We start from the raw sequence: 13,155 nt of genomic DNA on the forward strand, positions 1-13,155 counted from the left end.
TTTGTCTCCATCAAATGATCCAAAACGTTATTCTCTAATAATACGAAAATGACGTCACCCACACAAACGTTTCTATTTGTCGAGGCTGTGACGTCGCAGGTCAAAGTTCACCACCTGCTCCTGAAGCCGTGCTACGCTCGGACAGGATGGAAGTGAACGGGAGGAGGAGGTTCACCGCGGCGACCTTCACGTACGTGTCAGCGTGTCCTGATCGTACAGATAGAAAAGATTAAAGTAAAAACAGCAGCTGAATCAAATCGGGTTTTTCACTTTTTATTTCTTTTGCTTGCAGACAAAAAAAAAAAAGATACTCATGAAATCCAGATATAATAAATAAATTATCTACTAACAACTGTTGTCTATTAAAGCAATTTAAAGAAAGGGCAGAAAGAATTAACTTTGCAAAATCACACAGCTCGTATAAAGATCCCGTGTGTCTGAAGAAACCTTGATAGAAACAAACTGAATCAAAGAGGTTTGTACAGTCCCCGCTCTGCCCGCTGATTGTTCTGTGACGTTTGCATATGCTAACAGGCTCCTGCATGGTTCAGTAAACAGGAAGAGCTGAGAAAAGCAAACTAAAAGCTTATTTCTTCTCATTTTTCCCCCCCACATGTATGAAAAAGTTAAAAAGTTCGGCACCGAGCCAAGTGCTTTTGTTTTCATGTCCCTAAAATATCGTCTGTGATTCTTGTGGAAAACCTGAAAAGTTATTGTCGACTCGTTTCACCCGTATTGGAGCAAATAAATGCACCGATAACTATACGTCTCCTTTATTTCTCTTTAAAGTGATTCTCTTACTTTGGCGAGGACAAATAAACGCCATCTGAAAAGACATAATAATATCGCCTACTTGTATTTTCATGCATACAGTATATTTTTTAAACTGTCGTAAAGTGTAAATGTCACAATCTTACTGAGTTTTTGTAGCTTAACTCTCTGAGGTAAAGTTGCCTGTTTCCTGAAGTAGAGCAAACATGCCTTAGCTTTTTTCTCTTTATAAACTTTATTTCATTTTTGGACGAGGATACAAACAGTATTTGGGTTCAAATCCCTTTAAAGTCGATCAAGTGAAGAAATGAATCTGAGGTCCAAGCAGACGACTCGTGACGAGGAGGTGAACGTGAATCATTCACCGCCGAAGGATCCATGATTATATTTTATTCTGAAAATCTAAACACAGATTTAACATAGAGAAAAATCTTCATAAACATCATTTCTTTTGTGTTGATGAAGGTTTTAGTTTGTGATTTGAACTCATCGTCCACACGCTTCCACAGTGGGATCGTTTCAGTCCGAAACTCTGACGTTTAACGGTGGATTCTAGAAGTTTTCTGTTTTTATCTCTGGCTTCACTTGTGTTTCTGTGATTCACGAGGTTTGTGTTTGGAGGTAATTTGAATCGACATCCTTGAAACGGAATGGACCCAAACACCTGCCAACATGGAAATGATCACGCTTTTCAAAGAACTTAAACAGTCGCACAATGGAATCAGGTTCCATTAAATGTCGATCAGACTTGTAACAAATCACTTGAAAAAATATAAAAGAGTTAAAACGTGGAATTTATTCCAGCACTTTTTTTTAAATTTAAAACAAAGTTATTAACAGAATGGCACTAATTCAGACAGTTGTGGTTTTCAAAACCTTTTCTTTCAGAGGAGAAAGAAGTTTTCACCGTCGGGTTTTGGGGAGAAGACGTTCCCCTGAGAAAAGGTTTTTAATAACGACAGAACCACGCGAGGTCTCACCTCTGAAATGTTTTGGATTTTTTTTCCTTTATACAAAGTTTACCTTAAAACGCTTTTTTTTTTTTTAATAAGAAAAGTGACGTAAAGGCCAAAACAAAAGCCCCGTCATTCTCACCAGAGTAAAAGGCTTGTGAGTTGTACAGGAGCAGAGCTGGAACTTACTCTCGTGGCGCCGCCGCTCGGGGAGAAGCGTCGTCTTTGACGTTGAGTTGGTCCCCACAGTTCATCAAAACAAACCAAGTCCTGACGTCCTTTAATTCCGCTCGTTGTCTCAGTGCCTCTCAGCTTCATCGGGACCCAAAGTTCAACTCGAAGGCACAACGCCGTCGGTTCAGTGTCACGTGATCTGTCTGAGCTTCCTGCGGCGTCTTTGGGTCCCGAGCCGCCAGCTGAGAAACACTGACATACCTGTATATCTCCGTCTGTGCCGGCTCCGCGGTTGGGGGAAGCAATGCTAATTCTGTGGAAAGACAAAGATAAAAGAACAGCGTGTTCATAATGTTCCAGCTGCTGCATTTTTAATTGTCACTTTGGTTTGAGGATAATTCTTGAAGAAAATGAACAAGAATATTATGGTGAAGATGAATTAAGTCACTGACGACGAGCAGTTATTTATAAAGTTGTCGCCACTGAACGTTTCAGGTGAACCTGCTGCATCAACAGGACAAAGACATCGGAGGATTTTATCTTTGTATTTTCACCTTCATAATATTTCTATTTTCTAATTTTAAGGTTTTATTCTTGATTTAATGACTTTACTTCAGGTTAATAAGCAACACTATCTTTTAGTGAGCAAACAGCGCCCTCTGCAGCCACACCTGGGGATTCATTCTGAACCAAATAGAGAGGGAACGTTTGTTCATATGATCAAATTATCTCCAGAGACGAGGTTATGTTTTCATCAGCGTCAGTTTTTTCTGTCTGTAACAAATCCACCAAACTCTGTTCAGAATTCTTCATGTTTCAAAGTTTCCTGCTGAATATTGGAGATAAACTCTGGTTGTTAATAACTTCAGAGTGTTTTTAACTGATCTCAGTTCAGCTTCACTCTTCAACTGCAGCTGGTTGTGACAGTTGAAGCTGACTGTCAGTCAGTTGTTCTCACAGGAGATGGAACCCACTCAGCAGAGTCACAGAGAACAGACGTTCAGGGAGAGAAGGAGGAAACATATATATATAAAATATTTTCAATCTTACTAAAGAGAGAAACTCAAACCCTCACATATCGAGAAGCTTCCAGCTTCCTCAGTGACTGGAATCATTAATTAGACAACTTGACACCAGGACAGAGTTTAGATAATGTTCAGATTTGACTAAGTTAAACGATTAACTGAATATGTGTCAGCAGAGCTGCAGCTAACGACTGTTGCTGGTTCTGTCTGCTGCTCTTTTCATTCAGAGGAAGTCACGACGTCAGAGTTTGTGCTTTTCGTTAAAGAAGCAGTATTCTTCAGGGACAGTGCTGCAGCCTGTGACATCACGTCTGGGCTGAATTCAAACCTCACAATGAACGATGCTGCCTGGAGCATCTTTGGTCTAATTGGGTTCAACTGAATAAATGATATAAATTGATAATAAAAGTATTGGTCAGTTGGTCATTTACGAGTCCTACTTTACCTGCAGGCTCATGTCTGCTCCTCTGCCTGAGGCTGTGATTGGCTGACTTCTCCAGCTTCCTCCTGGATCTCCTCCTCCAACTCCGCCTCTTCCTCCTCTTCTTCCTCCTTGCATTCGTCATCTGAAGCCTCCTCTCCTTGTTCTTTCACCTCCATCTCTTCCTCGCTGCATCCGTGCTCTTCTGCCGCCGCCGCCGCCTCCTCCTCCTCCTCCTCCTCCCCTTCCTCGTCCTCCTCCTCCTCCTCCTCATCCTCCCCCTCAGCCTCCTCTCCTTCAGCGTCCTCTCCCTCAGCCTCCTCGTCACTGAACGGCTCCTTGCCCTCCTCCACCCGCCTGGCGGTGGAGGAGAACCAGTCCCTCACGTGCTCGTAGCTCATGCTGGACTTGGTCACCAGGTCGTCCAGGTCCTTCTCACTCAGGGCTCGGTGTTTAAGGAAGTAGTCCTTCAGAAACGCTTTGCCGGACTTCACCTGCAGAGGGAGGAAGAGAGGAACCAGAGAAGCCTGTAAACATGTTTTTATCTGAGGTAAACTTCAGATACATGTTTTCTGTATTTTATCAGAGATACAATGAGACGACTGATATTAACTCAGATATATCACATATATCTCTGATTTCATACAGGGTTGTGTTTACAAGTCACTAGATTTGTTGGGACTGCATTGTATTTTAATATCAGACAAATGTATCTCAGCCTAAGCCCAAAATAAAAATGAATTATGTCTTGAAAAGCTCTAAAAGCTTCTGAACCACAGCCCGTGATAGATTTAGTTAACAAGCTGCTGGTGAAGGTTCAATCTGCTGAACCTTCACCAGCAGCTTCAGGTTAATGTGTGCACAGACCTTGATGGCGGTGGCGCCCCCCTGTGGGGAAGGTTTGCAGGGATAAGGCCGGCGCGTCCTCCTGGACCAACCTCGGTAACGCTTCCTCGGCTTCTTCTTGGCGCCACCGTTCAGCGCCTCGTCCTCCTGTTCATAAAAAAAACACCACGACTGTTGTTGGAACCAAAATCACATGTTGCATAAAAACATGTTTGACAGTAACTACGTCGTTCTGACACGTGGTTATACAAACCTTGCCGCTCTGGTAGAGGTAGTACCACTTCAGGTTGCTGTTCTTGCAGGCGTAGCGCGTGTCTCCGAACCAGTTGACGATGTACGACCTCGGCAGGCGGCTGTCCTCCGTCATCTGGTCGTACTCCTCGGCTGTCGGCCACTGCGTGCGGACAAACGCTTTCTTCAGGATGTGGAGCTGCTCCGGCGTCTTCTTCACCAACTTCCTGCCACCAGGAGGAGTCGTGTGCCTCTCCTGAGCCGAGGCCGGTTTAACCTTCTCTCCTTCTCCATCGCTGTCGACATCTTTGGCCGCTGGCGGCATTTTCCGCCTCTCGGTGAACCAGGCGTCTACCTCGCGCCTCGTCAGCTTCGTCTCTGCTCGCAGCCGGCTCAGCTCCTCGTCCGAGGGTGTGTCTAATTTCTGGAAGCTGGCCTCCAGGATGAGCAACTGCTCCGGCGTCTTTTCCTTGAACTTCTGTGGCGTGAAGTCAGGGAAGGCGTGGCGGAATTTGACCCTGGGGGCGCTGGATGGACAGGACGACCCCGGTGCGTTGGCAGAGGTCGGGGAGGAGTCGCTGGCGTCGTCGCTGGAGTCAATAACAATGGTGGTGGTGGCGTGGTCGCTGTAGCTGCTGTCGTTCAGACTCCCGCTGCTGGTCCTTCCTGCTCTGCCTCCCCCTGCTGACGCCGCTCTGCTGGGCACCGCCTCACTCAGCAGGACGCCGTGGTGATCCTTCGAGTTCCTCTGGTTATAACGCGTGTCGCTGAACCACTTCTTTATTGCTCGTTTGGAGAGTTTAGTGACCTGCATGAGCCGAGATATCTCCACCTCCGTGGCGAACTGCCTCCTGCCGTAGCTGGCCTTCAGCTCTGCCAGCTGCTCCTTGGACTTCTTCGGTTTCGTCCCTGCTGCGTCCAAACTGAGCGGCACGCTGGCCGAAGACACAGACATCTCCGTCTTTGATTCCGACGTCGATGGTTCGGCAGCTTTTGGCTGGTTGCCGGGGACACCCGCGACCGTCAGGGTGATTGGGGAGGCGACGGGCAAGGTGCTGCCGTTACCGGCCACCTGAGTGAGGACGAGGCCCGGCTGTCCGACAATCTGACACGTCTGGAAGATGGACTGCAGACCGTTGGTGGCCGCAGCGATGTTGGCGGGGATGACGGTGATGGTCTGAGGGACGTTCTGCACCGTGCCGTTGAACTTCTTCCTCCTCGCCTCCTCCACCTGCAGAGAGCAAGACTGATCTGTTAAGGATTTTCACGGGGACGTGCTGACCTGATCAAAGCAGTTTCACTACGACACGTTGAGGCCGCATCTTAATGTCAGGTGTGAACAGACGAACTTTGAATTATTTATTTCTGTATCATATCTGTCAATACTTAATAACAATAATAATGATAATAGTGATATCATTAATGCAGCCTGCACTATTCCAATCTGCTAAAACAATGGAAGGATTAATATGATGCATTTACATTTTACAGTTGAAACTTTGTGACTTTCCTGCTCATTAGAAAAGCATCATTTGAGGGACAAATGTGAAAAGTGCACACGTGATGTCTTGTGTCTCGTAAAGCACCGACCTCCTCCGGCGTCCAGCTGACTCCGTGTTTGAGCCTCTGAGCAGAAAACCAGACCTTGATCTGCTCCTCACTGAACTTGGTCTGAGACGACAGGCCCATGATCTCAGAGACGGAGGGGTACGGAAACCTGCGACGCAAAATAAGAGTCCGACTAAATTTAGAGATTAAATAAAGAGAGGACAGGTTTTTAACATGCAGTGTAAACACAGTGAGAGTAAACCTGAAAACACCAGAGAGGCTTTTACAAACTAAACATCTCTGCAGCCCGTGTTTCATTCTGTTCGTTTGCAGCTGTTTGCAGATCTGAGCCGAAATGATTTACTCCCTAATATCGGTGCAAAATAATATCCACATCAGTCGGGTCATAGTTTTTATAGATTAACGTTTGTCTGGAAAAGTCTGGAAAGCTCGTGACTTTGGTAGAATAAGATTAAGTTGTAGTTTTTAAATATTTGACAGTTTAAATAAGATGGTTACCGGTTGTAGGCGCTGACCAGCAGGACGTTGTTGTCCATGGCCGTGTTGTATGTGGGGATGCTGCTGATGGGGATGAGGAGCTGAGTCTGGGTCTGAGCGCTGTGCTGCTGCTGCAGCGCCGACAGAACCTGAGCCAGCGTCCCCGGGGGCAGCACGGTGCCGCCACCGGCAGAGCTGCCTTTAATGTGCAGCACGTTGGAGCTGTTGACCACAATGCTCTGCGGGATGGCCTGGAGCTGCAGCGGCGTGGAGATGGGGATGAGGCAAGGGGTCATGGCGGCAGGGGTCATCGGGGCGGGAGACAGAGTGGGCGGCTCCTTGTTCTCCTCGTCCTCTTCGTCACTTTCCACTTTGATGATGTCGTCCATGGCCATTTTGTGCGTAGCAGTGAACTTCTTGGGCTCCAGTCTGCTCTTGATTCTCATGATGGGCGTCTTGCTGAGGGCGATGCCCTTGTGGGACGTCTCCTCCGCCTCGTCGTCTTCCACTTTGACGAAGCTGCCGTCAAAGGTGAGGTCGTTGACCGTCTGCTGGAAGATGGTCTCGTTGTTCCTCTTCACCATCGTCCGTGTGAAGTTGTCCTCACCTGGGTGCAGACGAGCATTGTGGGCCAGCAGCGTGTCGTAACTAGAGGGAGAGAATTATGGGTAAATATGTTTTGACATAAATAAAGAAAAGACAAACCCACAGACAGACTTAAACCTCTTCACACGATTACATTTAAAAGGGTTTGATAACGACATCTCACTGAATTAATTATATTCATATATACTAGACGATATATCAGTATCAACATTTTGACAATGTTTTACACTAAGATCGATATCAGCCCCAAAAATCCATATCAGTCGGACTCTGATCAAAACAACTTCCAGAATCCAAACATATTTAACCCACAATGTTTTGACTCAAAGAGTGAAAATGATTTCAAGTGATTTATAAAAACGTTAAAACGACAGGTTGGATTCACAGAGTTTAGTTTTAGTCTTGACAGAAGAGCGGTGTTAGGAGAGGCCACCTCTTGGTGTGGTAGTCGCACTCCATGCAGACGTAGGAGGTGTTGAGGACGACGTCAGGATGCTCCGTGTCCACGTGCATGGTGAACAGGTTCAGCTCGGACGTCTGGAAGCTGCAGTATTTACACTCGTATCCTCCCTCGGCCATGTTCAGGTCCAGGTAGTGGTCTGACACCTGTCGGACGTCGGCCTCGCCCCCTTGCTCGGCCGACAGGTCGCAAACCTCCGCAGAGATGGTCCCCACGCCATTACTGTCCTCTGCTTCCCCTTCTGTCTCGTCCGTGACTTCCTCCATCTCCTGGTCTGAGTCGACGGTTTCTCTGGGAGGAACCATGCAGGGGGTGGTGGATTTCCTCCTGCTCGCCATCCTGCGGTTAAGAGAGTGCTGCGTCTGTCTGTCTGCGCTCTCACTTGACGTCGTCCTGTGGTGGCTCCATACAGAAGGAGGTCGTCGGTCGAAATGATTCTTCTGCTTTTCTTATTTCCTGAAGACGAAAAAGTGAAAGTTTAACTCAACAGTGAGAGAAACAGAGGGAACTATTTCTGAGAGGACGCTTGTGATTTGTTAGAGCCTCCGACTGTAAATGTCACAAAACTCATTTATAAAAGAAAAAGAGACAGAAAACGACCAAACCCTCATCTGTCAGTGCAGAGGAGGGTCAGTCCTGCGGTGCCGGGCCTCGTCCGGCCGGTGCCCGGGGGCCTCGTCCTGCCGGTGCCCGGGGGCACGCTTCGAACCAGGACCGAGACCAACTCACTTATCTCATGATAAAGAAGGAAGATTTAAATATGAGCTGACGACACTTTATCTGCTGCTGGTTGGTAAACATGAATGAAACCCTGCAACCACGCGCACGCGCAGACACAGACACGCACACAGATAAACACACACACACACACACAGACACACACAGATAAACACACACACACCCAACACACACAGACAGACAGACACACGCACAGACGCACAGATATAAAGAGAAAGTGGACGGCAGCTAGCTAACATTAGCTAACTGGATGTCTAACGGGTTAGTTCTCCGGAGGACGCGGGTGTGAGGCGGGTCTGACGCCGCCTCTGACCCTCCGCAGACCCGCAGACCCTCCCCCGGCGGCCCGGTGTGTTTACCTGGAGAATCGGCTCCGGTTCGACATGTTGCTTGGACCCGTTAGCAGGTTAGCATGTTAGCATCGCCGCTTCGCTCTGTTGATGCGCAGTCTTCCGTCTTTTTTACCCAAATACACCGAGGAGCCCATCGGCTTCAGCCGCACGCTGAGCCGCTCTCACGGCCGGGAACGCGCCCGACTACCGCCCGTTAGCTCCGCTGCCCGCGAGCGTCTCCACGACCCGCATCGCTCGCTCCGTCGCGTCGTTAGTAAAAGAGACAGTTTAATAAAAAAGGCTCCGATTCTTCCACCGACCTGACGGCGGCCATCTTTATTCTTCTGCTACAAGAGAGCGACTACCGGTCGGAGCATTTCAAACTAAAAGCCTCAATATTTTAAATATGGGTGAAAAGCTAAAACATCCATAATAATAATGCCGATCATGATAATAATAAAAAGTAAAACCAAAGAAATAATAATAACCATAACAATATATTGTTTCCTTATTTACAATAATATTTAAAAAAAAGAAAATTTGCTTAACAATTGAAACAAAGACATTTTGCTATTTTCATTCTATATTTATCATGAAATGTTAATTTTAATTTTCTGATATTAAAATGTACATTTTGTGATTTGGAGCCAGTAACTCAGTTTATTTATGATCTCAGTCTCAAACATGTTTTACTTGTTCATTATCTTTATTTTTAAATAGATTTTAATTTATTTATCTTTTACCAGTTTTGACTCGGACTGCTTTTCTAAATGAGGCCGGTTTTTAAAATTACCATCAGCATGGTTTAAATGCGCAACTATTCCAAGACTTTTATTTTGAAGGTATCCCTGTAAAGAGAAAACATTAGTTCCTGTACTTACGTCAGCTTGACACGTTTATTTGTTTTTTTCTTACGTCAGCGTCACAGCAAAAGGTTCGCGTGCGTCATTACGTCATAGACAGACGACGGGAGTGTGTTCTGTCCTAAAGTACATGTACACTGTGTACTGAGACATTAAAGTACATGTACACTGTACTGAGACAGTGAAGAACATGTACACTGTGTACTGAGACATTAAAGTACATGTACACTGTACTGAGACAGTGAAGAACATGTACACTGTACTGAGACAGTGAAGTACATGTACACTGTGTACTGAGACATTAAAGTACATGTACACTGTACTGAGACAGTGAAGAACATGTACACTGTGTACTGAGACATTAAAGTACATGTACACTGTACTGAGACAGTGAAGAACATGTACACTGTACTGAGACAGTGAAGTACATGTACACTGTACTGAGACAGTGAAGAACATGTACACTGTACTGAGACAGTGAAGTACATGTACACTGTACTGACAGTAAAGTACATGTACACTGTGTACTGAGACAGTGAAGTACATGTACACTGTACTGAGAGTGAAGTACATGTACATTGTACTGACAGTAAAGTACATGTACACTGTGTACTAAGACAGTGAAGTACATGTACACTGTACTGAGACAGTGAAGTACATGTACACTGTACTGACAGTAAAGTACATGTACACTGTGTACTGAGACATTAAAGTACATGTACACTGTGTACTGACACAGTGAAGTACATGTACACTGTACTGACAGTAAAGTACATGTACACTGTACTGACAGTAAAGTACATGTACACCGTGTACTGACACAGTGAAGTACATGTACACTGTACTGACAGTAAAGTACATGTACACCGTGTACTGAGACATTAAAGTACATGTACACCGTGTACTGAGACATTAAAGTACATGTACACTGTGTACTAAGACAGTGAAGTACATGTACACTGTGTACTGAGACAGTGAAGTACATGTACACTGTACTGACAGTAAAGTACATGTACACTGTGTACTAAGACTGAAGTACATGTACACCGTGTACTGAGACAGTGAAGTACATGTACACTGTACTGAGACACTGTATATATATATATGTGTGTGTGTGTATGTATATACACACACACACACACATGTATTTAGCTAGTTACATTTTAAATAAATAGTAATCACATTAGTTACATCTTTAAAGACAATATAGTACTCGACACGTAGATTTCACAAGAACAAACACACAATTCAGAAATGATTCAATCAGACTAACACACTTTAATTATTTGATTTTAACAAAAAGACACAATCACAAAGAGAAAACTTGAGAAACTGTGTCTTAAGTTAACATCAATAACATTGGCATTGATCAACAGTGATATATTGGAGACTTAAAGTCAAGCAAACTTTTAAAATAGAAAATACAAATATCAAATACATGTCCCGTGATTCGTACATTATCACTGAGCAGATAAATGTAACCCCTAACCCCAGATAACCCTAACCCCAGATAACCCTAACCCCAGATAACCCTAACCCCAGATAACCCTAAACCCAGATAATAACCCTAACCCCAGATAAACCTAACCCCAGATAACCCTAACCCCAGATAACCCTAACCCCAGATAACCCTAACCCATTTCACACACAAAGCAGATTCAAGAGGTTTATTACAATGATATTTATAAAACAGTTTGAAAACAGTAAAATGAATTCCTAAACATAAAGTGAGTTTAAAGTACTTAATAAAGAATAACTGATTGTAAATCAAATAACAGGCAAACTAAGCACCAGCAAGAAAAATAATATTCTACAATGAATGAAGTCATTAAATCCAGAGCTCAGCATTAAAAAAGCAAAGATCCTTTAAATACTCAACAGAAACAAAGACTGTATTTGCAGCAGGGACGTGTCTGTGTATGTAAAAGACTCCTGATTATACCTGAGTTATAAATATATGACATGATTTGTTCTGAATGATCTCATCACTCAGTTTGAACAAAATCAAAGTACATTTCATTCTTTTTAATTTCAACTTAAACCTTGTTTCACACAAGTTATATAAGGAATCCAACATAATATTTAATTTAATGAGCAGATTAAATAGAGTAACGGTGCAAATGTTCCCGTTCACATTTTTTCTTTTATCCAATGATCTGTTTCCACATCTATTCGATTCTTAGTTTCTCAATAATTCCAGTAAAAATGTAGGTTTAAAAAAATCGGACGTCTTTTACCAGACAAGGTCTGACACTATTAAATTCAATTCAATCAACACTATGCAACGTCTCTACCTTGAAACAGCAGCTTGACTGTTCACTTCTTCACTGACTGTGAACAGAGAGAATGGTCACTAACCCACAGACCTGATATAACCAAGCAGTAGCTTCTAGTGATTCAAAGATCCAGTGTCATGATGATTAGAAAAGGAGTTCCACAAGGCTCAATCCTCGGTCCTCTTCTCTTCACTGCTGACATCAAATCAACACCATTGAACCACTGAATCACCTTGCGTGGCTGCAGGGGGCGCTGTTGCTCAGTAACAGTTACATAGTGTTGATTTAAGAAGTAACTTCCAAGTTCAGACACAAACTTAATTTCTACCTCAAAGAACAAGTTATTAATTTTACATATACATACTTTTAAATCATCACGTCTCTCTTTTCACCTGATTAAACTTCCACTCAGTCTCTCAACTGCAACTCCTCCAGAATTCAGCGACAGATGAACTACGTACAGATCTCGTCATATCATCGCAGTTTTAGCATCACTGCATCTACTGCCCATTTATTTCTTATGATTTCATCTCAACTGAAGACTCACCTTCAAACATGGCCGACAACAAAGTCTCCCTTCTAGTATTAGATAATACTATTATTACGTTTTAATATTTTAGTTTTTATAATTAATGAATTCATATTTATTCTTATTCTACAGATTTGTATCCTGTTAGCCACACTTTGTTTTTAAATTTAATTCATTTTATCTTATCTATAACAATATAATACCTGTACATCGACTAGTTTATAATAATAATAATAATAAATGAAACTTTGCCACACCTCAATGTTTACACGGTTTGAGGAAATGTCACAATTCTGACCATGATCCAATGGCTTGACTGAGCTGTTTATGGTAAAGCAGCCAGGAGCAGTGCATCAAAGTATAAAACATGTCACTTCCTGTAGCCAGCAGGTGGCGCTGTAATGATGAGGCAATATTGACACATGGATCTGATCAGGGCGGGACTGTGAATGTGTGAATGAGGTTTGAGGCTGATAGAATACTGCACAGAGGAGTTATAATAAATCCCTCTTTTTTGGCGAATCATCAAAATTCTACGCCACGCCACGGTCAAAGCGTGGCTACCCCCCCCCCACCCCCCCACCCCCTAGTGGGGTAGCTGGGGAAGGCAAGTTTGAAGAGGTTGGTTTTGAATGACAGCAGTGTGGGGGCCTTTTTGAATGACAGCAGTGTGGGGGCCTTTTTGAATGACAGGAGTGTGGGGCCTTTTGAATGACAGCAGTGTAGAGGCCTTTTGAATGACAGGAGTGTAGGGCCTTTTTGAATGACAGCAGTGTAGGGGCCTTTTGAATGACAGGAGTGTGGGGCCTTTTGAATGACAGCAGTGTGGGAGCCTTTTGAATGACAGGAGTGTGAGGGCCTTTTGAATGACAGCAGTGTGGGGC

The 13,155-nt window shown here is 44.1% G+C and overlaps 1 protein-coding gene and 1 long non-coding RNA gene across 2 annotated transcripts; both read right to left on the minus strand.

Moving 5' to 3' along the window:
* Positions 1 to 257: 257 nt before the first annotated feature.
* On the minus strand, positions 258 to 8,957 carry LOC118124834 (zinc fingers and homeoboxes protein 1). The gene is made up of 8 exons (XM_035183008.2): positions 8,631 to 8,957; positions 7,507 to 7,989; positions 6,489 to 7,115; positions 6,012 to 6,138; positions 4,444 to 5,652; positions 4,212 to 4,337; positions 3,369 to 3,838; positions 258 to 2,211 (listed from the first exon to the last, which is right to left on the minus strand). The coding sequence occupies exons 2-7, from the start codon at positions 7,869 to 7,871 to the stop codon at positions 3,377 to 3,379; spliced, it is 2,916 nt and encodes a 971-aa protein (XP_035038899.2). The 5' UTR covers positions 7,872 to 7,989; positions 8,631 to 8,957; the 3' UTR covers positions 258 to 2,211; positions 3,369 to 3,376.
* A 1,767-nt stretch (positions 8,958 to 10,724) lies between these two features.
* LOC124855022 lies at positions 10,725 to 12,729 on the minus strand. Its single transcript, XR_007034959.1, has 2 exons — positions 11,081 to 12,729; positions 10,725 to 11,014 (listed from the first exon to the last, which is right to left on the minus strand). It is a non-coding gene; the product is annotated as an uncharacterized LOC124855022 (long non-coding RNA).
* Between the last annotated feature and the right edge of the window lie 426 nt (positions 12,730 to 13,155).

This window comes from Hippoglossus stenolepis, chromosome 17, assembly GCF_022539355.2.
Source record: "Hippoglossus stenolepis isolate QCI-W04-F060 chromosome 17, HSTE1.2, whole genome shotgun sequence".
Lineage (NCBI taxonomy): Eukaryota > Metazoa > Chordata > Actinopteri > Pleuronectiformes > Pleuronectidae > Hippoglossus > Hippoglossus stenolepis.

Excerpts from the sequence above, each read along its gene's own strand:
- LOC118124834 (XM_035183008.2), bottom strand. The coding sequence starts at position 7,871 with ATGGCGAGCAGGAGGAAATCCACCACCCCCTGCATGGTTCCTCCCAGA. Across the intron at positions 6,139-6,488 it reads CTGGTCAGCGCCTACAACCG|GTTTCCGTACCCCTCCGTCT; the intron begins GTAACCATCTTA and ends TTTGCGTCGCAG. Across the intron at positions 4,338-4,443 it reads ACCTCTACCAGAGCGGCAAG|GAGGACGAGGCGCTGAACGG; the intron begins GTTTGTATAACC and ends TTTTATGAACAG.